Source organism: Myodes glareolus, chromosome 18 (assembly GCF_982192425.1).
Source record: "Myodes glareolus chromosome 18, mMyoGla1.1, whole genome shotgun sequence".
Lineage (NCBI taxonomy): Eukaryota > Metazoa > Chordata > Mammalia > Rodentia > Cricetidae > Myodes > Myodes glareolus.
In genome coordinates, this window is record NC_142043.1 from 39,024,151 (window position 1) to 39,049,203 (window position 25,053).

At 44.0% G+C, this 25,053-nt stretch overlaps 2 protein-coding genes across 6 annotated transcripts in view; both read left to right on the plus strand.

The window, feature by feature from the left end:
* Positions 1 to 4,307, plus strand: part of Il33r (interleukin 33 receptor) — a 71,792-nt gene extending 67,485 nt beyond the window's left edge. For all 4 annotated transcript variants that reach the window (XM_087898104.1, XM_087898105.1, XM_087898103.1 and 1 more), the window contains 2 exons: positions 828 to 995; positions 2,067 to 4,307. In XM_087898104.1, coding sequence (XP_087754230.1) covers positions 828 to 995; positions 2,067 to 2,485 — 587 coding nt within the window. In that variant the 3' untranslated portion in view covers positions 2,486 to 4,307. The remainder of the gene's footprint in view (positions 1 to 827; positions 996 to 2,066) is intronic.
* Positions 4,308 to 5,308: 1,001 nt separating this feature from the next.
* Il18r1 (interleukin 18 receptor 1) overlaps positions 5,309 to 25,053 on the plus strand; it is a 35,080-nt gene continuing 15,335 nt past the window's right edge. Inside the window, exons 1-6 of one of the 2 annotated variants that reach the window (XM_087898107.1) lie at positions 5,309 to 5,462; positions 5,870 to 5,981; positions 11,535 to 11,618; positions 14,328 to 14,574; positions 18,442 to 18,607; positions 21,062 to 21,203. In XM_087898107.1, coding sequence (XP_087754233.1) covers positions 11,561 to 11,618; positions 14,328 to 14,574; positions 18,442 to 18,607; positions 21,062 to 21,203 — 613 coding nt within the window. In that variant the 5' untranslated portion in view covers positions 5,309 to 5,462; positions 5,870 to 5,981; positions 11,535 to 11,560. Of the gene's footprint in view, positions 5,514 to 5,869; positions 5,982 to 11,534; positions 11,619 to 14,327; positions 14,575 to 18,441; positions 18,608 to 21,061; positions 21,204 to 25,053 lie in introns of both variants that reach the window. The other variant, XM_087898106.1, reaches the window with a different exon arrangement.

Consider the following 25,053-nt stretch of genomic DNA (forward strand, 5'->3'; position numbering starts at 1 on the left):
AAAGAAGCCAAGTGTGGGTTTTAAGTTGAGCACAGCTGTGAGACGAGTGATAAAGTCACAGTGTCCTGCTCTGTCTTGCCTGGGACATGAACCATCTGTTCGTTCAGTGTATCCATGGCATGGCATGTATGCTACTCACCCACTAGCCACTGGCTGTATTAGTTAGCAGGTTTGCTGTTGAAGTCCCACAGTGCTTGAGTCTGAGGAATAGTTGTTTTACTTTGAGAAAATGGCCATAAAGTTCTAGACTATTGATGCTGCCAGTTTTGTCAGAGTCCATGGCTCCATCTTGATTCCCAGTTGTGGCTATTAAACTCTTACTGTGTCAAGTTTATAAATTAGTCTTAGGTCTGCATGTCTAGGAGACAATGTAGAATAGAGGGCCAAGTACTACCTGTGGCTTTGGGTATCCACTGGACGTCTTTGAACCTCTGTTATGTGCCTACGTGAGGCAGGCTGTGTGGGGAAAATGAAACAAGCAACAGGCACAGAAGGAAGCTCCATCCATCATGATAAAAACTGGCAGCTTATGAACACATTTGAAGTGTCCTGAACACTCTCTGTTCTCAACCATTCAAGCTCAGATGTTAAAAACCAACCAACCAACTAACCAACCAACCAATAAACAAACCTTAGATCCACATCTGTTATTTCCTGGCCACATTTTATAACTGTGGGTTGTTGGTGTCTCTTGATTTTAAGAGTATTTGGGGGGAATGAAGCATATTCACTAACAGCCGTACAACTTGCTAAGAGCAGTCTCTCAACAGATGAAGGAGAGAGTTTAGAACCTGTAACAAAGTGGTACTTTTTGGTCTCATTCTCAGATGGCAAGCTCTATGATGCCTACGTCATCTACCCACGAGTCTTTGAGGGGAGCTCAGCAGGAACCACCTCCGTGGAGTACTTTGTTCATCGCACTCTGCCCGACGTTCTTGAAAAAAAATGTGGTTACAAGTTATGCATTTATGGGAGAGACCTGTTGCCTGGACAAGGTAAAGGGTGCCATCATGGGCTGGGGATTGAAATTCATTGGAAAAAAGTCTGGAAAGGAGACCAAGAGAGGGTAATGTTAGGTAATGAGAGGGATGGGAGTGGGGCACATGGAACAGGAAAGAGGAAAGGAATCTGGGGCAGCAGTAAGAGGGGATGAAAACATCAATGGGTGGGAGAGATGAGGAAAGGAAAGCCGCAGAAACACACTTTGTTAAAAAAAAATCACTATGACATCTACTATATTATCTCAATTTAAAAATTTTTAAATATAAAAAACTTTATATGGATCATGTAGTGACAGCTATATGTTCTCATTAGCATTTTAATTTATCAGGTGAGATATACACACCATTTCCTATGCTACATTTTTAAACTTAACATCCTTAACATTTTGAAGATCATTTAATAGTAATGAATAGACGTAATTCTCATTTTCATAATGTGTGAGCTGTAATAGGAAATTTAGCTTAGAATATGTACTTAATAGTAAACACACCTTGGCCTGGTCAAGGTACAAAGGTTGACTTTGAAAGGAGATATGACTCTTCTTAAGATTACATCTTTAGGATGATTTTTTAAAGCATAAATTGAATGAATTCTCTAAACAGAGATCATGTGGGGTAAAGTGACCCAGGACTTCTCTTGTAAGTTTGGTCAGTTGAGAGGATCAATGCTGAGTTTGCACTCTTCGATGTATGAATTAAAATGCTGGCCCTCTTAAAAACATGTCGCTAGCCAGCCTAAGAAGATAGTAGACTTAAAAATTAAATTCCAATGAACCTGAATTCTAAGTCCTCCGTGAAATGATGGACTAAGAGACCTTTACTTTTCCAGGCAGCTGGGAGGACTCTTCCTTAACATTAATTTATCTGGCTAAACCTTTGGATGGATATTCTTGTAGCAAAAATGAAGACCGTCATTTCAGATATCTGAATATGACTCGATCAGCTCAGAATCTCCCAACAGATTACAACAATAAGAACTTTTGAATGTTCAGAACATTCATGATCCAAACATTGAATGTCTAAAAAAAAAATGACAGGAGGTCTCTGTCCATCTTCTGACTGTAGATGCAGCCACCGTGGTGGAAAGCAGTATCCAGAACAGCAGAAGACACATGTTTGTCCTGGCCCCTCACATGACACACAGCAAGGAGTTTGCTTACGAACAGGAGGTTGCCCTGCACAGTGCCCTCATCCAGAACAGCTCCAAGGTGATTCTCATTGAGATGGAACCTGTGGGTGAGGCCAGCCGACTGCAGGTTGGGGACCTTCAAGAGTCTCTCCAGCATCTCGCGAAAATGCAGGGGACCATCAAGTGGAGGGAAGACCACGTGGCCGACAAGCAATCTCTAAGCTCCAAATTTTGGAAGCACGTGAGGTACCAGATGCCAGTGCCAAACAGATGCCCCAAGATGGCATCTGGTGTGGTTCCTTTGAGTGGAAAACAAGGCGTGCTTACCCGAAACGCTTTGGAGTTGTGGTCCTGATCACCCACAGCTGGCTGTGCCCTTGCAGCAGGCAGCGGAGTGGAGCTGTGGAGACTTGGGATGTCAAGGGTAGCAGCCCCAGGCCCCAGCTAGCAAACTACTTCAGTAGTTTTCCTACTTGTGGGCGGGGCCGTGCCTCCTTTCTCTATGCTTTCCTTTGTCTGTTTCATTCCTTTGCGGCACATGGTCATCCCTGTGCCTTTTCTTCTCTTCCATGTCTGTCTTTATTCTTCCTTTTAATTGATGAGGATCAATAATCTGGTTTCTGAATAGCAAGCTGATGGTTCTAGAATAGAATTCTGAGCGTTCTCATGCCCAGAGATGGAACCCCAGTGGTAAATCACATTTCCCAACACGCCAGAATTTCTTTCTGTTTTTTGGCACTTACGCAGTTTTGTCGTGTCAGTATGGCTAAATTTTGTTAGACTGCCTTATCTAAATTGCCATGACCATCAAGCCTTTTCCAGTTCCAGTGTCTTTCATATAGTTTTATTCTCTTTAGAAATACTTTCTCACTGTAAAAGTAATAAAGGTATATTTGAAAAAAAAGACAGTGTGAAAGAAAATATAATAAAAAGCAATCGTAACCCTGTCATCTTAAGATGAATTTTGGCAAGTAAGACCATACTTTAATATATCTTTCCAATGTGTTCATATAATTTGTATAGCTGGGATTGTACAATCCTGACTCTAATTTTTTCCTATTTAGCACCATAATGAAACTCTGTGGCATGGTACTGAACTCCTTTAACATTTACAGATGTTAATTTACATGTTCAGAACACCACATTTCAGCTTGTGCTGCAGACGCCTGCTAAAGCGGCCACCATGAGAAACAAGTCTGGCACACTGTGGCGGTGCCAGCACTTCTCCTACCTACCGACTCAAAGAGGTTTTGTCACCGTGAGACAACTTATATTTTGTGACATTTCTGCGAAATGTATAGGGAATTTTGGCAGAACAAGCAAGTTGTAGTCAAAGGTCCTCTGGACAGTCGTCTTCAGGAGAATACAATACTTTGGTGCCATAGACACCTAGGAGTGGATCCGGAGGCAAGCAGGTGTCTTACTGGTACCTCGAGTTTTGCTGGTGGATATGAGTCCTGCCTTAGTTGGGTTGCTCACTAAGTGGTGGGATTCATGCTGAAATGACTGGAAGCAGAATAGATAGACTCTTGAAATGAAGAGCAATCTTGAACTCGTGGTCAGCATATATTTCGGAGTCCTGACTGCAGATAAATTGTATACCCAGAAATCTGTGTAAAGGATGTAGAGTAACCCATCTTTCTAGGGACCCCGTGCTCTTAATCCTTACGTTGGTGTATCAAGTAAACGTTCAAAGTTCAGTTTAAAGGCTGATGCTTTAGCTGAAGAAGCTGTGGAATTCAAACTTACCTGTGCATCCATCCTGTGGTTGTTCTTGTTAAATCCTCTTGCCCCACTGTAGTGGATGGTTGAGTTCTTAAGTAATGTTATCTACTCTTATTAAATGGCCAAAAACTGACTTAGGAAAAGCATGCTGTGTGTATAACTGTTCACACAGTAGAATGTGGGAACAGGAAAGAATCCTTGCTTTGGATAACTAGCTCTGTGGTTGTAAGTTCCTTAATCTCCTCAAGTAAAAGTTTTCTTAGGTCTGATGAAATGTAATACCACATTGGATTCTTTGGCTAACAGAAAATAGAAGAATTTGGACTTCAGAAACAACTCAGTAAGCGCTAATGTTTGGAATTGTGAAATCTCATTGTGCACCTTGTGAAACTGACTGTATTCTGTGATTTACCTTAATGAAGACCTCTTAAAAATAAAATTCTCTCCAGTTAGATGATTTATTATACCTAGTCCCCCACCCACCAAAAATGACCCAAAAAATTACTATTGGTTCCTTGTCAAGATTATCCTGACAATTTAAAACAATTTGCATTTATATTTATATTAGAGAAATATTCTTAGTTTCTTAGAAAATTCCACCTAGGATTTGGCTAATAATGTATATGGAGCCTGTAACATAGATTCTAAAGTAGGTTATCTAGCAATTCATCTATAGGCAGAGTTTTCAGTAGTGAACCTGTATCTGATGGTTTTGCTAAACTCAAGATAGTTAGTTTCATTTTATTGTTTTGGTGGGTTCAAAGGGTGACCCATCTAAAAACATCTTCTGTGGAAGACAGTGCTTCCACTTTATCCCGTCCTGCCCTTATACTTCTAAACATTTTCTTCAAAGTGCTTGTGCAGCTGAGAGCGAACAGCATTTTCTGGTAACTAGTCACGGAAACCAAAACATTTCTCCATGCTGCTGCTTGTAAACATCCTTTATTAGATGAGGAAGGAAATAATGGTCCTCTTTATGCACAAGTCCTGTGTCGTAGCAGTGTTGAAGTTTGCGCAACACTTTATTATCCCAGCGAAGTTATGCTTTTCCTATTTATTATATGGTGAATTATTTTTGATTGGACAAAAAAAATTGTATCATTGACTCTACGAGCATTCTGTTCGTGGGGGTCTGAAGAGTTCTAGCTTATTATAAAAATCTAGAAATACTGTTTGTCTTCCTTTTCTTTTGGCCAATTTAAAATTTCACCATTACTTTCCAATTGTGAATTCCGTCCCACCCAAGCTGGTACTGGTTCACTGTTGGCTCTGGGAGCCTGGCAGTCTTATGGACTCCCCTCCATGGTCCGCCTCCCTCTTTCTCTCCAGCCTTTGGTCTCCGTTGGTGCACGATTCTTAGCGCCCTCTGCCAGAAGGGTGCGGTGTGGTGCCGGTGGTTTTTCTTCTCCACTTTTTTTTTTTTTGGTTTTATGAGACAGGGTTTCTCTCTAAGATATAGCTCAGGCTGTCCTGGAACGCTGTAGACCGGAAGCTGGCCTCGAGCTCACGGAGATCCACCTGCCCCTACCTCCCGAGTGCTGGATTAAAAGCATGCGCAGCCTTGCTACCCATAGAAAGAGCAGCGCAGGTCCGGAAAGCTGGAGGTGGTAGGTCTATTGCCTCGAGGGCTTTAGCTCCGGTAACTGGGGTGCTCATAGGTGAGCGGGGGCGAGAGGAAAAGTCAGCACAGGCTTGGGCAGGAGCTTAGCGCATCCCCAGATCTTGAGCAGCCTGCTTTTGGCAGCAGCCTAGACTTCAGCGCCCCAGCTCACAACTCTGGACCTGGAACCCCTTCCACTCCGAGCGGAGCTCACCTGCAGCCTTAACATTTCTTTTCTTCTTACTATTCTGTTCTTCCCCACCCCCGCGTCTTTGGCTCCCTCCTCCCCCATAGTCTTCCTGGTTGTCTGATCTCTTTAATCATATTCTCCTGGCCCGGCCTCACAGCACCCCTCCCAGTCTCCCCCCCGCCCCCCCCCCCCCCCCCCCGCCCTAACTCTTTCTGGTTTCACAGTTGTGGACTGGGAGGGATCACTCTTTCTTACCTGTTGTGTGAATTCTGCTTCTCAAATGTAAGTGAAGGAGAGACCACCGCCCCGTCCTACCTGTGAAAGACACCTCTGAAGGTAAGGACAGGCTCTGATGCCCGCTCCTCACTGTTTGCTGCTACCTGGAGCAAGGGGAAGGAGCCTCCCACTACCAGGGGGCAAGGATCCTGAAAACAAGATCAATATGCCTGGTGTGTGTGGAGGGTGGGGGTACGGAGTGAGTATGTGTGTGTGTGTGTGTGTGTGTGTGTGTGTGTGTGTGGTGTGTGGAGGGTTGGGGTAGGGGGTGAGCATGTATGTGTGTGTGTTTGTGTGTGTGTGTGTTTGTGTGTGTGTGTGTGTTTGTGTGTGTTTATAATTCCTTTGCAGAGAGATGTGAAGAACTGAATGAAAAACAGCAGCAGTTGATTTTATTCGGCGCTCAGCCCCTGCTGACTGTGTATGAAGCCTGTCTTCTGTGGTGTTCCAGTTGCTTAATCCTTGCAGGAAACAAATACATAGGCAGTATCGTCAGGCTTAATGAATGAGGAGGATAGAGAGATTCAGGAATTTGTCTCAGGACATCCGTCTAGCAATAGATCTGAGATTTACATTACATTTTCTTAATTCCAAAATCTTTGTGTTAATCAAGGGTCTTCCAAAGTTGAGAAGCCCCCAGCAGGTAGTATCACAATCAATTAATGATGGGGCGGGGGTGTTGATAGTGTGATCCTCCTCTCATTAGCACACGAATGCCCTCATGTGCCCTTGCTCGCTTACGTGCATGCATGCGCATACACACACACACACACACACACACACACACACACACACACACGACTGAACACCTGCTTTAGACACACAAGATGGAAAGGCAGGGAGCCTCTCTCAGGGACCTCTGCAGAAAGTGTAGGCTGGTCCAGTTTCCTGGGCAAGTCAAACATTGAGTCATATTGCGGGTCCTGGCGGGGTTGAGGTGGGGGTGGGGGTGGGGGGATGGTAAGGAACATGGCCTGTGTATCTGGATCTACACTTGGGAATAATACCTGGAGTGTATATCAGCAGATACTTTTATGTCAAGCACTGTGAGGTGGCGGTGATTTTCTGGGCCTTACAGATGGAAAATCAGATTTCACACATCCTTTGTTATAGCACAGAAGTCCATGAGTGTGTCCAAGATTGTTTTTGCCAGTTACACTGGGCTGTTTCACCTCTTTGTAGATGAAGTAAAACACTTATGCATTAGAGACTGTAGAGAAAGGATTGTGTTAAAACCAAACAAAGAAAAAGCATGGATAGCCCAGCTTAGCGTTGGAGTGTTTGCCTGGCCTGTCTTCAGTTCTCAGCATGGAGAAGAAACCTCATGGGGCATTGCAACCTTCATCAAGACATTCTGTGCTAGGGATTCCTCAGCGCTGTGTTTTGCTAATCAATGCGCCTGACATTGAGGCAATGTGTTTACTTGTGAGTCAGTGAAACTCCCTGTCGTGGACTGGGTTGTTTCCCACTCTCAGCCCCAGTGTTTTCTCTATGGTCTGTTCCCTTGTGGTGAGGCCCCCAAAGGGGATGGGACAGAACCAGGAACTCAGGACATGGCCACTTTGATACTCTGAAAGGATATCCTGAAAGTGCACCCTTGTGTGGGAGGACAAGATACTGGCTACCTTGCTTCTGGCCTTCATTCTGTACCACCTGGCCACATAACTTTTGGAAGAGAACTTCTTTAGTCTCGAGAAAATTTTATACCATTGGGTAATTGTAACTATTCTTTATGCTCATGGGCACAGACATACATGCTTGTACTTGTATTTTATATTTTCACATTGTATTAACTTTGAAGTAAATGGATCTACTATGAAATTTACTTTTCCGAGTGAACAGGTAAGTCCTATAGATTGGTAGTTTTCTATTTGTTTGCGCACTAGAATCAGTGGGGGTTTAGAAGATTCAGGGGCTCAGGTTGTCTCTTGCCAGTTGTGTGGAGCCCAGGCTGTCCGCTGCCAGCTGTGTGGAGCCCAGGCTGTCTCCTGCCAGCTGTGTGGAGCCCAGGCTGTCCCCTGCCAGCTGTGTGGAGCCCAGGCTGTCTCCTGCCAGCTGTGTGGGGCCCAGGCTGTGCCCTGACAGCTGTGTGAAGCCCAGGCTGTGCCCTGACAGCTGTGTGAAGCCCAGGTTGTCTCCTGACAGCTGTGTGGGGCCCAGGCTGTGCCCTGACAGCTGTGTGAAGCCCAGGCTGTGCCCTGACAGCTGTGTGAAGCCCAGGTTGTCTCCTGACAGCTGTGTGGGGCCCAGGCTGTGCCCTGACAGCTGTGTGAAGTCCAGGCTGTCCCCTGCCAGCTGTGGGGAGCCCAGGCTGTCTCCTGCCAGCTGTGTGAAGCCCAGACTGTCCCCTGCCAGCTGTGTGAAGCCCAGGCTGTCCCCTGCCAGCTCTGTAGAGCCCAGGCTGTGCCCTGACAGCTCTGTAGAGCCCAGGCTGTGCCCTGACAGCTGTGTGGAGATCAGGCTTTCTTTTCTTTTCAAAAGCTCCGTGTTATGTTTACTGAGCATCATGTTTGTCAAGACAAACTTTTGAAGATGTCATGCTTTATAAAATTGGAGATGGTTCAGGTATGCAATGAATTGAATGATTGCTCAAGACTCCCATCTGTCTTTCTTTTATGGATTTGGTTCATTCATCAATTCCAAAAATAAACCATCACACAGACATAAAGTGTGACATGCCAGTTAGTATCAGTTGCTGTAAATAGGTGAGCAAATTGAGAACAAAGAGGAAGTGGGTGTGTGCATGCTTGCACGCATTTGTCGCTGGGCAGGCATCCTGCACTGGAATTTCTGCAGGTGCTCTGGGAGAGCCTGTACATTATAAGTAGATATCAACAAATTTCAAAGGGAGGGTGGAACTATTTGATTACTCAGAGAAATCATTCATAGTTATTTGGGAGGTGAAAATTTATTTAGGTTCTATTCCTATAGCAAACAAAATTAATATTTGCAAATTTAAAAATAAGTCAAATGTAAAAATAATAACGAAGCCATAAAAGTAAAGAAATTATTGGTAACCATTTGTTTTACCATGGAGAAAAAAAGGCATGATCTACACTTAAAAGTAATGGAAAATACACACACACACATACACACACACACACACACACACACACACACACACACCATGAGTATTGGTTAAGTTCATTGATATAAAAATTTCCATATGCTAATGGACCAAAAGAGAAATTAAAAGTAAGCTAAATAAGTTGGATAATAAAATTCCAAACATTGACGAATGGGGAAAGAATCACTTGCTATGAAAAGGTTCTTAAGCATGAAAGAAAGCAACTTAGTGTTATGTGACAGTTTTTGCTTTGTTTCTAACAAAAAGAAAACACAGACTCAAATAAACAAGAGGCCCTGTTCCATTTAAACAGCCTGGTTAGATCTGATGAATCAAGGTGAGGTGTGCTGTCCTGGGTGTGGTAGAAAGTGTCCTGCACCTGTGAGGGAGGCAATGGAAGCTGCTGGGAGGTTTCAGGAATGTAGCTGGGCAGCTTGCATTCTTGCCTTGGACTCCTTGACTGTCTGACCATATCATAACACCAGTAAAATGATAAGGAATAAAAAAACAATGGTAATAGACAACATTTAGGTGGCACTTACTATTCCTTGGACATTTTGAATAGGAACCCTTGTAGCCACCATTTTAGTTCTGGGTGGAAGAACTGTCATTCCCTTCTGTGGCTAAAGGACTCAGAGTACAGCTAGGCTATGAGACTTGCCCATGACTGTTAAGCTGGTAACAGAAAGAATGAAGATCGAGACCCCGCCAGGCTGGGGCCAGCATCTGTGCTCCATAAATCTGAGCTACACTGTCTTATGAATGCAGAAGTATGGTAAAACATTAGAGTGCTGTATACTCCCCCCCACACACAAACACACAACTGTGTGGACAGCATCTATCTCTTACATACTGAGATCTTAACGCGTCTCGCATTGAAAACTTTGCTTCTCAGAACACTGAATGATTATGTAATTTTAATTCTTGTGAGCGCTTAGAATTGAAAAGGAAAATGAAAACCTAGTTCCTCTTGCCAGTCTGCGACAGCCCTCGTGGCAGAAATGGCTGAGAGGAAATCACACTTCACATTTCATCCCAGACAGAACTATCAGACAGTAAGAGAAAGTGTGGGAGTGAGAGGCTGGAGGTTTCGAGTTGCGCATTGTTCTCGTCTGACTCTGAATGGTTGGTACTTTCCACGAACAAATATATCTTTTTTTTTTTTGCTTTTATTCTATTCATCATCCTCTCTTACAAATTGATAGATGGTTTGGGTAGCTTTATCCTGAAAGCCTTCTCCCGTGATTGACTAGTTAGGATGGGAGGTGAGTGACAGTTGGGGTATTGCTCTACGTTGTGAGGCTGTCGTGCATGCAGAAATCTTCATTAGCGTTAGGGACTGTGATCCCCCAATGATTCTGGAGGAAGCCGGCTCACCTTCTGTGCTCTGGCAATGAGCCAACAGTCCTTGAGCTAATTATTTCATTTGTCCAAGGTCTGCAACTCCCTGTGGTTTATCAGACTGGGATTCTCGTCAGTTTTGTGTGCGTCTGAAAGAAACCAACCTCTTCATGGCCTGCCGTGTTCTGCGTGGCCAGTGTTCTTTTGAGGCAGTGGGGTGGAGGTGGTAGGGTTTTCAGTAAGCAGGAAATGTGGGGTCGTTTGTGAAATAGTTAGATTTATACAGACTCCACCAAGGAAGAGCTTTCTCCCATTCTACACTTGTCACTCATAATTAGCAAAGCCAAGGAGGAACTGTTCCAGGATCAAAGTTCAAAGCAGTGACCTGGGGTCACAGTCAGTGTAAGGGGGATCAGTGTCATGACTGGGACCCCTGTGACTTATTTCCTCAGTTTCCCTAAAGGAAACACACTGGGACAGCCAGTGCTGACCCATGCCCCAGGCACACACACCTCTTCTTCAGTGATAGTGGTTTCTGTGTGCCAGGCATTGTGCAAGCTTTGCTGATGGACAAGACAACATAATTCTTAGACTTGTGAAACTTGTGAGAAATTTCAGAAACTGAGAGTCAAAATGAGGAGTTTCTCTTTATGAGATGATTAGTTCACATACTTAGAACAGTATTGGAATTTCTCTCTCTCTCTCTCTCTCTCTCTCTCTCTCTCTCACACACACACACACACACACACATACACACACACACACAAATGCACATACACACATACACACACACACACAAATGCACATACACACAAGCACACATGAACAAACGCACATGCAGGCTGCTTGGTGGACCTACATTTCTCAATATGCTATGGATTTTCAGTCTGTAGAATCAGAGATTTCTCTAGACTTTTACTTTGACCCTAAAGGCAAGATGTGGTATGTGAAGCTAAAAGTCAAGGGCTCTATTCTATTAAAAATGCTAAACAATTATGTTTTATGGGAGCTAAAAATCCATTGCCTTAAAATTTATTCGTTCTATGTCACTAAAAGTTTGACAAACTGGTGACAATTTTAAAAGACATGAAACATTGCTGGGCTGCCTTTGTTTATGTGTCAGGAGAGTTTTAAAACTCCCTTTTTAAGGTGGAATTGGTTGCTTGCGGGCTTGAGTTTAAATTCATGCTATTCTTTGTCTAGAGATACCAGTTGCTGCGGAAACCCAACCATGCATCGCGGAGAATTGTTTTTGCTGCTCTGTGTTTTCGCTGTTAGAAGTGCCTCAAGTAAGTAATTTACAAACACTCACCAAGAGATGTCACTAGGCAACTAGAGGGAAATTGCGGAGGCTTTTTTTTCCCTTTATAGCTGATATGGTTACTGAAGATGCTGAATTTATTTAATTTTACTGACTGCAAATATTACTTCAGAAAGTGGGGAAATACTTGGTGTCCCTGGAATAGAGAGTGGAAGAGAGGCAGGGATGGGCCGAATAAAGGAGTAGAGAACACTTACTATACAGAGACAGGGACATAGAAACTTCACTTTAGAAGAAAACCACTTCATTTGATTTGAAATAGGAAAAGAAAACAATTGTCTTTTTTTTTTTTGGTTTTTAGGCAATTTTATACGTTTTCTCTTGACTGGAAGGATAGCAAGAATCGATTCACTTTAAAGGGAAAATTCAAAAGAAAGCGAATAGAAAACCCTTTTCAGATCTTAAAAATTACCCAACTGCTAGGAAATAGAAGAAAGAGACAGGCTGGACTAGAAGCTAAAGCAGGCATCAGGGCAGGACAAACACCAACTTTAATTTGTTAGCTGTGGGCATTTGGTACTCTTCTCCTCCTGGGGAAGGATTCGAAGGCCCTGTTCTTTGGAGAGAAGTTCCTCTGTTGAGCTCTTGAAGTTCTCACAAGGCATGTCCAGTCCCGAGGCATGCTTGTGAAGGGACCCGCACAGTGCTGAAATGCTACCTACCACACAGTGCAGCGCTGCCCAGATGTTGAAGACTGCTCATTCTCCTCCCCTCTGTAGTCAATGATTTGTCCGGGTCTGTTGAGAAAAACAGCACAGCACAGGAAGATGTGTGCCTGCGCCAGGCTCCGTAGACAAACATCACCGGATCCTGATAGCCGTGAAATACAGTCTTGACATAAATCCAGCTCTATAGCCTGTGGGGTCTGGGACTCCGGTTCTGGTTCCCGGTTCCTCTAGAGAACAACCTTTCAGGAATGGGAAATTGTAGTCGTATGCAGCAATATTCTGTACGTGGAATTCGTCTGACTTGCTGGGGCTGGCCACTCACATTTGCCTTCTTAAGACCCTTTCAACCATTGACTTTGTCCATGGAAGAACTGAACTCTCTGATCACAGTACACACATCTTGACCCCTGCTTGACCCCTGTTCACTTATATAACTAAAGACCGTTTTGTTTTGTTTTGTTTTTCAAGACAGGGTTTCTCTGTGTGGCTTTGGGGCCTGTCTTGAAACTAGCTCTGTAGACCAGGCTGACCTCCTACTCACAGAGATCCATCTGCCTCTGCCTCCTCCTGGGATTAAAGACATACAACAGCACCGCCCAGTAGGCTTTTTGTTCCCCTTAATGAATCAACACTTGGAAACCTAAACTAACTTCAAATGTCCAATAGACTCTTTGACAATAATCCAAGTCCCCAGTATACACTACACGATAACGAGGAAAGAACGCACTAGAGGCTGCTTGTAGGAAACTGAACAGCAATCATAGACTTGACGATGTGCAAAAGGGTAAAGCCACAGGAGCGCAAGCACTGTATGAGCTGTACACTTTATTACACCCGACTCTGTAAGGCAGGAGCGTTATGAAAAATGTTAAAAAACTTACTCTTGTTTTCACTGTCAAGGAGAAACTGTGTTGAGGAATTGAAATGTAAAATAGAGATTATCCTACAGCTGCCAGCAAGAAGCTGGCGTTCACTGTCATTCTTGCACCTTGAAGTAGATGTGACATTTGAGCCGCTTCCACCTCCTGCTGTGGTTAGCTAGCGTTAAGTTAAAGCCAGAACGTCAATCTGAGCAAGAAGCCCTAACGACAGACACAGCGTTTTGTATGTAGTCGCAAGGAAATAATCCGTTTACTTAAGAGATTGCAATTTTCTAAATAAAGATTAGGGGCATTTGAGACCAAGAGGGCAGGGGGTGGAGAAGGGTTCGACAATTCCAATTGAGAATGGAGGTCCACCCTGTGGAGATGGGAAGAAAAAAAGTAGACCAATCTTTTAAGAGCAGGATCTGAGCTGAGAAATGGAGACGGAAGGAGAAAGAGACCCTGTAATGGGAATGGGCCGCCTCCGTTGGTTCTATGGTTACACATGGAAGCATGCTGCGGGGTCTTAGCTACCCAAGAGTTCTGCTGTGTCTCCCAAACCTTCCTAGAAGTAAGTAGGCAGACGGCTTGGGCACAAGAAACACGAGGCTGGTCGTGATATAGATGAAGGATGCACATATAGACTTCTTGTCTTGTTCATGGAGCATCCACAGTGGTGACATTTTGGGGCAATGTGGTTATGCGATGACTTCTGTGTCTTTCCTTAAAAGAAAGTTGTTTGGCGCCTGTTCTGGAACGAGCTCTTGTAGACCAAGCTGGCCTCGAGCTCATAGAGACCTACCGGCCTCTGCCTTCCGAGTGCTGCAATTAAAGGAGTGTGCTACCGCCGCTGCCCGGCTAATGTCATACCTTTAACGATGTGGCTACGGTGCATTGTCTTGAATAAGGGCCGGTTACGCTCTTGCAGTTAGCTTTCCGTCCAGGAGAAGCCATCAGTTTCATCTTCACCTTTGTTCCCAAAATGTCTTATCTCCGGTAGGACTTTTTTTCAGACAGAAGCCAGTACCGGAATGTGATGCTGAGATTTCTTGTAGCCTTCTCACCAATCTTACTTCTATACCGGAAGGGTGAGGAAAATCATTTTTGTCCTGTTTTATCTCCCTTTCCTTGGTTAATCTGCTGTAGGAAAATGCATCTTCCGCCCGCAAAGGCACGCGTTAGAAGGAGAGCCTTTTTATCTGACACACTGTGGCCGAGCTTCAGCTGTGCACAAGAACGAAACAGCCGCCATAAGATGGTTCCGAGTCCTTGCTTCCAATGGATATGTCGAGCTGAACACTGAAAGCTCCCCCAGAATTACTTTGTGGAGTCACTATTTGGAATTCTGGCCAGTGGAGCTGGAAGACAATGGAACATACTTTTCCCTAGTGGGGTGAGTAAGCCATTTTGTTTCGGCATATTTCCTAGGACTCTTGGCTTTTGGCTCAGCCACCCAAATCTGTAAACTCAGATAACCCATGCATTTCTTTCCTCCCCTGTTTTTGCTTCAACAGGAAACAAATATATGGTTGCAGAAAAATTGAGCTGGTCACTCTATATTCACCTACATTTATCTTCTTAGTGATCTCAATGAATGATAAATGAGATTTCCTTTTAGGGGGTTCCTTGTTAATGATAAGGTGGAATTCCGGTGGATTTTAAAGTTCTGTCTAAGAATAATTGGCACTTGAGAAAGGAGCTACAAGGGCAGCTTCCCACATGCCTCCTCAGGCTTCAGAGAAAGGGTAGGGTTTATGAAATAATCCTAGTCTAGCTTTCAGAGGTTACTGGGAAACAAGAAGCAGGTTATTGGGGGGAAAGGTATAGTTGTCGCCCAGCCACAAACTAGTAGCCAACGTCAGTGAGACTTTTCACACGGAGGTACATGCTACATGGGTAGGTACATACCTCTTATTTATAAAGATTTGCCACTGACCTGTGAAAACTCACTTAGGCTCGCTGGGCGGTGCCCACTGTGCCGTGAGAAGTAGCAGATTTCTTTAAGAAATCTCTATTCTAGGGTGACTCCTGATCATTATCAGTGAGCCTTAGAGAGAGAAGTGAGATTTCGCGGCAAAGCCTCTTTCTCGCTCCTGTGGTTTTTCACAAAATGAGGTCATAGCTGTCTATTAGACACAGAAACTTCTGAGCCTCAGAAACAAGTCGAAGGACTGTTGTTGTTTTTTGAAGCAGTGCAGTTCTTACGACATTTTAAGAGAGATAATTATAATAAATCGATCACAACTGGATCTTTCTAGAGCAAGTTAAAGATGAATGGAGAAGAGAAACAACCTGTGTCCTCACTGTCCAAGCTGTATAGACATGACTTAAAGACATGAGTATTCTGGCTACAGTGGACAGTGTCATTTGAGGGAAAGAGGCACCTGTGGTCATCCTGGGGAGTAGATGGAGGCAGAAGGTGTTTGCTCTTGATTTTTCTAATGTCGAGGGCAGAGAAGACAGACTGGGTTAGGAAGCAACAGAAGGGCAAGCTATCAGAATGAGGGAAGATTGAGGGAGCAGCAGAGAGACCCAACGAGGCTCCGAAGAGTTCAAAGACAATGCCTGAAGGATGCTGGAAGGTGGGGTGGGACAAATATGACCCGATGGCAAGGGAGCAGCTTTGCCAGTGGCGTTGACTGTAAGTGAGCTTTCACATGGAAGTCGGTACCTTGAACATCTTCAGATACAGTACAGGTAGAAGAAGAACCCCTTGTCTGCGTCATATTTCAAGAAGGCAATCAGAGTGGAGGAAATGGCCTGGTGTTTTTGAGAGCACTGGAGGCTGGAAAGAGGGAGGAAGGGAGGAAAGGAAAGAGAGAGAGAGAGAGAGAGAGAGAGAGAGAGAGAGAGAGAGAGAAGAGAAGAGCTTAGTGGCTAAAAAAAATGCACAGCTCTTGCGGAAGACCTGAATTCGGTTTCCAGCACCATGTTGGGTGACTCATAACCTCCCGTCACTCTAGCTTCAAGTACCAATGCCCTCTTCTGGGCTGTGCAGACCCCTATGCTTGCCTATGCACAGGCACACACAGAATTTTAGAATGAAAACTTTTTAAAGGGGGCAGAAAATCAGCTTAGAAGGAAAATCAAACAGAAGAAAGATGCTTCTGTGGAGGAGGTGGAGAAATGGGGAAAGGAGCCCGAGGTGGATGCACAGAAAGCTTATCTTGGAGCCAGGGAGAAGAAAATAGCAGTCCTCCCTCTTTTAGTTCCTCCTTCCCTCCTGCCTCTCTTCTCTCCCTCTCTTCTTCTCTCATCTTGTTGTAGCTTGCTGCTGTTGGTACATTGTGTACATGTGAAGCAAGTGCTCTACAACTAAGCAATCAGCCTGAAGCTGTTTTATTCTTTTTAAAACCCACACGGCACTCAGCCAGAGGGGCCACTATAATCAGAGTGACATTGAACATTGTTCCATGGGCATAGGCTGTAAGGAAGTGGGGATCCTAGATGTTGGCTCCCTTGGTCCCAACTTCATATCAATCCTTGAGCTCATTCTTTGGCAGCAAGGGCAGAGCGTTGCTTGGCTCAGCATTTCTAAGGGGTTCCCACACATGGCAGGCACTGTCAAGATCTGCCGAGTGTTAGGCATTGAGAATTAAGTGTGAACTGCCAAGAGGAATCTTAAGAAGAAGATTCTGCCAATGGGAACCTGAGCCCCCTTGAAGATCAGTTGGTTACCCTCTCCAGCCCTGCCTGGTTTTCTCTATGTTCAACAAAAGGCAAAGTGCAAGGCTGCATAGAATGTGAAAATGTAGTATTATATCAGCCACTCCTGCCCCAATGTGCACTTATATCCTGGTCCCATCCAGTACAACAGCAGCAGCAACAGCAGCAGCAGCAGCAGCAGCAACAACAACAACAATAACACACACACACACACACACACACACACTATGTGAAATTCCCCTCTGTAGGCTATGAATATGTTTTATTACCCTTGATTATTAAAGAAGCTGTTTCTGCCAAGGCTTAGTAGAGTAAAGCCAGGCGGGAAATCCGAACAGAGATATAGAAAGAAAGTAGGCAGAGTCAAGGAGACGCCATGGAGCTGCCACCTAAGGAGACAGACACTGGGGAACTTTACTGGTAAATCACAAACCTCGTGGTGATGCACAGATTAATAGAAATGGGTTAATTTAAGATGCAAAATTTAGCTAGAAAGATGCTTAAGCTATTGGCAATGCAGTGATATACAGTTTTCTGTGCAATTAGTTTGGGTCTGGGCAGCCGGGAATGAACAAGCAGCCTCCTCCAACACACACACACACACACACACACACACACACACACACACACGACCACGGGACAAGTTATTTGGTTGGTTGAATCCTTGACTTTCTTACGTGAACTTGAGGGAAATGGTCAGTCTCTCCTGGATCCACACATTGTAAAGTATCTGGCAGTCAGTGAGCAACAGAACTCTTCATTCTCTTCCATCCAGCTCCTTGTAGATGTAAAGGGGACCTGGGAAAGCCCAGGTGTAAATATATTTCCCAGGTCACAGGACAGTTTAGCAACACGCTTACTGTTTTTTAGGATGTGGACAGATGTCCCTAGTATGGTGTAAATAAGCACACAATTGCAAAGGGTTTTACTTTTTTTTTTTTTTTTTAAAAAAAAACACTGTTGTTTAAAGACAATCCATTTATCAAGATGGCTGATTTCTGAGAAGAGAAATCACAGACAAAAGAGATACTGAATGAAGTTCACCCTTGTTCAGTTGTGCAAAGGCCGGGCCAAACTCCGGTTTATTCAACAGTAAGGAGAAAGATCATGGAATAAACCACCTTGAGAAACAGAAGACACAGTGCATATGCACACACGTTCAGCACAGTACATATGCACACACGTTCAGGAGTTAAGGTCCGCAGTTCTCTTGACTAAAGCCACCCTTCCCTCCTGGCCTGTGAGTCTCTGAATCTGTCCAGCACTGAAGATAAAGTTTAAACCATTTATTCCTCTACTATCCATGCCATATGGATGACTGTATGTGGTATATTTGGTATGTTTGTGTGGTGTATGTTTGTGGTGTGCACATGTGCTGTGTGTGTTGTGATGATGTGTGTATGTTCCTAGACTGGTCTGGAGTGGAATCTTTCACCCGATGACAGTTGTAAACTCTCTGATCTGAGCCAAGGGGTGGCAGAGAAAAGTTTGCATCTCAGTGAATAAATCTCTTCATATAGAAATTAGGGTAAAACTGGAAGAATGGAGGTAGTTGCAGAATCTCGCTAGTAACCACAAAATCCCTGTTTCATAGAAATGATCGTCGAAATTGGACCCTAACTGTCATCAAAAGAAATGAACACAGCTGCTTTTCTGAAGAACTTTTGAAAAACAGATACGTGGAAGTCAAGAAATCTTTCGGTATAAAATGTAAAAATTCTAACTACGATGAACTGATCAACAACATTTCATTGTATAAGGTAACAAGTTGAAAGAATTTTCACTTAAAACTCGAAAGGAAAGAAAAAAAAATCCACATGGAGGATAGAAAGACAGTGGAACACTTTGCCCTCGTCAAAAACAAGTGGTCTACCTCCCCATGGCTTACTTGGCCTGTGTGAGAAACTGTCCCATATGGCTATTGTCAAGTGCCAATTTAAGCAATGTGTGTAGCACAGTAGCCGTCCTGTATTGTAGTAGGTATTGAGGACATGATGGTGGCTTCTTCTCTTCTGCCTCTCCTTCTTTTCCCTTCTATTAAAAAGAAATAAAGTTCTGGGAATGCTGGTTTAGAGTTTTTCATTTTCTTTTGCCACACCCATTCAAAATGCTGAAAGACAATTGCATGTGTTTTCAGAATACATATATTTGTTTTATAAAGCAGGAAGACAGGAAATCAAAAAAAAGTGAAGTGAAAAATCACTCCTATTCCCACAGCTGTGTTTGTTTCTTTACCAAGAGAAACATCCATCCTTAAAAGTTGCTTGTTCACTGGTCTTTTCCTTCCTAATTAAAACGATGTGATTATTCACCCATACCAGTGAACAGCTTTCTTTCAAACAGGGAATGTGTTTTGTATGGATCCGGCTTAAACTCCCTGAGCTCCTTGTGATTAGACATATGTGAGTGTCCTGTGTCCTACTGTTATTCACAGACTTTAATGAATGATATATATTCGCATAAATCTTTGGGTGCGTATATGATTAACCCTTCGGGAAAATCCCTAGATGTAGGATTACTGAGCCAGGGGGAGGTTAACTGATCAGTTTTTGATACACATTAGACAACTCTGCCCCCCTCTCTTCCTTACACCTTCCCAACACGGGAAACAATACTTTGAGAAAGTTAAAAATTTGACAGCAAACATTTCAGAAACGCAGCATTTCTTCCTATTGTTCTCTTAAGAATGGTGAGTGAAATGTGTGAATTGTAGCCTAGTAGGACTTCCTTTGTGGATCGCCTGTACCTTTTCTGTTTGCTTCATCGGTGGGCCTTTTTCTTACCGGGCTGTAAGAGTTTCTTTCAAAGCTGCTGTGGAGAAGCTAGTCACCCTTCTGTCTCATATTTATCATGTAGAAAACGGTGTTTCCATTCACATGTGTACACACGTGTGACATGACGTATCATGTCTGTGGAAGAGCAGACCTGAGCTGCTGACCCCGTCAAAAAACTGGACGGGGGATCTTGGGGAAGCTGAGCCATTAACGAGTCCCCTGAAGTATGCATGTCGTTGTTGCTGTCACAGTGTTTCCGTGTGAGTTTTCAAGGAGACTTCTTATCTGAAATACTTACTAAATATATAACTCAGTCTTGGGTTGACTTGCCTTCTCTTGCTGTCTAGTATACACACGGTGCAGTACATGTAAATTAGGGAGGCTTGGTTAGTGGGTTTTAGAAAGCCCCAAAATACAGATAACTAAATTTAGAAGAGGTATGATCTGACTCTGTTCATGACTGAACAGCTGTAACGTGGGTAGTTACATGAAGAATCCATGACTTTCCTGAGGGGACTGGTACTAGACAGCTTAGTCAGAAAAGGCCTAATTGGAGTGGAAAATGAAGGCTTTCTGGCATTTTGTCTATGACAGAAAGAGTTTGCTTCAGTTTATACAATTCTCCTTATATTCAGAAGCACTTTCCTGGCATGAGGTACACATGGGTACTTTGCAAGAACATTTGGATAACTGCTTGGGCCTTGCTCCGGAGGCCACCAGCAGTGGTCAGCACGAGGCGAAGTCTGTGGGCATTCAGTTCCCCTTGTCAGGCACGTGGAGGAACTATGTCACACGGCCGGAGTTAGTCGGTCAGCTTCCTTTCCTCACAGCCCTTACACTTGACAGGACCTATCAGTGGGTGACGGAGGGCTAGTTTGCAGACAGTGGCTTTATTATTGTTATTGTTGATTTCTATGATATTTGTGGGAGAAACAGAAAGAGTGAAGTATGTCGATGAATTTGGCCATCTATGCCCTTTGGTACAGGACATTAAGAATCAGGAGTGGGCAACATCTACTCAGTTTTCTGGGTCATTCTGTCCACATTCCCATGGCCCATACCCTTCCACACAGAATTGGACCCAAAGTGTCATGCAGTAGAGCTTAGGACATTCTTCACCTAAGCAGGACTTTTTGTTGTTCAAGTATTTCGTCTCTGTTTCTGTCTCTCTCTCTTTGTGTGTGTGTGAGCAATAGATTAAGATAAAATGACAATAGTGGTGATGCCACAACTCTTCAGTAGTGGCAGTGATGATAGCGGGGCACTTCGCTGCTCCAGGAGAAGGAGGTGAGTTGCTGGGACACGCACTTGCGGGTTGCTGGTTTTCTGTTCTGTTTCCCCTTATCCTTAAAGATCATAAGATTTAGAAATGTGAAGGACTGCAACGAGAATACTGCCTTTACTGACTTGAAGTGTTTTAACTTGCCTTTAAAAACCCAGAACTGTAAGGAAATAAAACCCCCAGAGATCAAGAAGGATGCTGACTTTGAAGATGAGGGTTATTACTCTTGCGTGTTTTCTGTCCACCATAATGGGAAACAGTACAACATCACCGAGACCTTCAATATAACTGTTACTGAAGGTAAGAGAAAGTTTTTGGAAGAAGTGAATGCATATGAGGAAAGCAGACGCTTTCTTTCACTGTGAAGTTACTCGGGGATGGAGAGGGTACCTTGAGGTTAAGAATACTGTTGTTTTAACTTTGGCGCAGTGGTTGCACTTTAATTTAATGCTACCTCAGCCAGAAACTCCAGTTACCAGCCTGCTTCTCTAGCAGCGGCTGGGCTGCTCATGGGACAACCAGTGAGAATTCTGCTCCTGCAGGCACCAGCCAAATCGCTGCCACTTAAAGGCAGCTTTAACTAAATCTCTATCATTCTAATTATGAATAGAACTCGAGAGTCAAAGGCTTGGGTGAAAACCTGTGAGTTCAGAGAGGCTGTGGAGCGATTACCTTGCCGTCTCTCCTTGTTGGCATCCAGTGAAGACCCTTCCTTCCACTTCGCCAAACCAGAAAAACCTATGCCATCTCAAACCCCAACCTACTACTCTCTCTCTCTCTCTCTCTCTCTCTCCCCCCCCCCCAGATGCCCTCTAAGGCTCTATAACGACTTGCTGTCAACTAATTGCTTATGCATCCTCCTGTCCCAAAGTTATTTTTATTTAATTAACTCAAATGCAAATTCAGGGCTCACAGTGTGATTGAATATCTCCCAACAGAATATATACCTACTTCAAATCTTAGGTTTAAAACCTTTATTTTGGGCTCCCATCAAACTGACTAAAACCATATATTCTTAGCCGCTGATGAAAGTCCCTGGGTGGACCTTTTAAGTCAGCCCATTCTTGTTTAGACTTCGCGTCAATTGTAGAATCTTGTTAGGCTTCCATTTTTGCTGTTAGCAAATATTTACTGGGGTCACAAATATTTATCGGTGGCTCTCTTCAATGAGCTGTACTGAATGTTGAGAGGCAGAGGACATGAGAGAACGTGCCACAGCGACGAATCCAGAGTGCTCACGGAGTTTTGTAACGATCCGGAGGGCCACTAGCACGAACGCTGCAGCCGTGTGAGAGGTTGTCAGAGAGGCCGAAGGATGTGACGGGTAGTGGAAGGAAAGACAAATGTTAAAGGCTTTGCCAGATGTGGGTCTTGGAGGGACAACGTCACGAAGGGGCAGAACACATAGAGAGAGCAACACCTGAGTGGCAAAGCCAGGTCACAGAGTACCAGTTGGAGGGGGAACTTGGCATTCATGAATTGCCCGGAGCCCAGAGGCCACACAAAGGCCTAGAATTCTATTGTGACAGTGACTTGTGAGGTAATTTAATTGAACCACACCGCATGGAGATATCCTTCAGACGGCACAGCCAATATAACTCTACATCAGTACCTTCTTGGGAACGTACAGGGAAATTACCAAGTCACAACACAGCCACGTACAGATTTCAATACCTGAGAGTCTGTTTTGCCTTCTTTAGCTTTTACTGACTGCTCTTCATCGGCTTTCAAAACCTTCGCAGAATGTCTGTCCCCTTCCTGTGTGAAAGTGCCTCCAGGTGTTTGTAGATCTGTGGTAGGACCATGACCATAATTATGACTTTCTCCACCATCATTCCAGTAAACCAGAAAGCCTATCTGGATGACACGTTTGACCAGATTGCTCCAACACATCTGCTCTAGTGACATCTTTCTCCAGCACTTCACCTGATGCTTACATTGCTGCCTGTGTGCTGTGCTTGCGGGACATCCCTAGACTTAGTGTCCTGAACACACCTAGACTTAGAGATCTGGAGGGCGCCTGTCTGAATACATTCACTGGGCTGAAGTCAAGGGTTCAGCAGCATTGTATAGTTTTGGAGAGTATGGGGGAGAAGCTATTTCTCTGCCATTTGTCAGTATCTGGAGACTGTCTATATTATACTTCATCTTTAAAACAAAAAGCACACTCTCTGCCAGTCTTTTTTCCTTCTTCTTCTCATTATTTTTCTTCTTCTTCTTCTTCTCCTTCTGCTCTTATCCTGCTCTTCTTCTTCTTCTTCTTCTTCTTCTTCTTCTTCTTCTTCTTCTTCTTCTTCTTCTTCTTCTTCTTCTTCTTCTTCCTCTTCCTCTTCCTCCTCCTCCTCCTCCTCCTCCTCCTCCTCCTCCTCCTCCTCCTCCTCCTCCTCCTCCTCCTCTTCTTCTTCTTCTTCTTCTTCTTCTTCTTCTTCTTCTTCTTCTCCTTCTCCTCCTCTTCTTCTCCTTCTCCTCCTCCTCCTCCTCTTGTCTATTTCCTCATCATCCCCTTTCTCTTCTTTTCCTACCATTCCATAATTTACATGTATTTCCCTGAGTCTAACCTTTCTGACTTTCTTATGAGGACACATTAGCAGCTCACTGGGGTAGTGCAAGACAACTTCCCTTTCTCCAAGTTCTTAAGCAATCACAGCTACAAAATTCTTTGGCCATATTCTTCTGCCAGAACAGAGTGCCACAGACTGAGCAAATTATAAACCATAGAAGTTTATTTGGCTCTCAGTTCTGGAAAATCCCAGACCAAGGGGCCACCTGTGAGTGTATATTTATTATGCGCTGTGTGGTTCGGAACATTGGATGTCTTTCTCTATCACCATGCCCATTGCCTTGAGACAGGATCTTTAGCCAAATAAGGACAGTACTAATATGGGTAGCCTAATTGGTCACGGAGCTTTCGAGATCTGCCTGTCTCTTTCTCCGAGTGGTGGGGTTACAGACACATACAGTCATGCTTTTAGAGATTCAAACCCAGGTTTCATTTTAGCACATTAAGTACTCCCACCCACTGAGCAGCCTCCATGCCCCTAAGAAGACCTCCATGCTGCATCATCATTTAACTGGAGTGTAAATGATTGTGTGAGGCAAAAAGCCTGGGCTGGTCTTAGCCTTTTAATCAGGAACCCACTCCCATAACAACTAACCCATTTTGGCAATATTGTCATTAACTGGTTAATGAGGGAGGAACTTTCATGATGTAACCACCTGTAACCTGCCTCTCTATTAACACTGTTACCAGAGCAACTACATTTCCATTTGAATTTTATGGGGGATTTTCCAACTAGATCCAAGTACTAGGATGCCTTAACTTTGCTGAGGATGGTTGTGCCTGACAAAGCTACAACCTAGGAATCCCATGCCTCAATTTTTCATTTCCAAAAACCCTGCAATCTGTTTGTGATCACTTGTCTTAATTCCTCAACCACAGTTTGCATGCATATACTTATACATGATATACTACATATACATATATAATTTGTGTGCCTTCTAGTTCTTTGGCATTCTCACCTATTCTTTTTCTGATCCACCTTTGCTACTTTTCCTTTTCTTCCTTGAAGAAGTGACAAGAAGCTTCGTCATTAACACACAGCACTTTTTGCTCTAGTTGGAACATCTCGTTCGTTCTTCCTCATAGATTCGGTGATGTTGTGACTTTGGACAAATGATTAGCATCTTTCTGCCTCGGGCTTCCTCGGACCATGAGCCAGTGGTGGCTTTTGGGGCTCTCTGGTTATCAGATACTCTAGGCCATGCACGTTAACACAGTGTGACAGGGGTCCCTGCACGTGTCATACAGGGAAGTGAACCTCACGAAAAGATAAGAATGAAAACCTGGTGCAGATTGTCTTCCTCAACCTGGGTCAGGCCTCTTTGGGGAGTTTAATAACAGGCTCCTCTCCCCAATGTATTTCAGCCCAGTATGATTTGGGGAAAAGTTTCCTGGTGTAATGCAATCCGCATTGCACAAGGAAGTGTAATTACATTGAAACGCAACCCATGTCATTTTTTTTCCAAGAAGATGCTTTCTAGGTGTGCTATCAGTACTAGCTTAAGGGCCAAAGGGTCTGGTCTGCTCTAGTCTTGTTCATACAGACAGAGGTCATTTGGGCTATTAGCCATACTCTGATCCTGTTTGTGA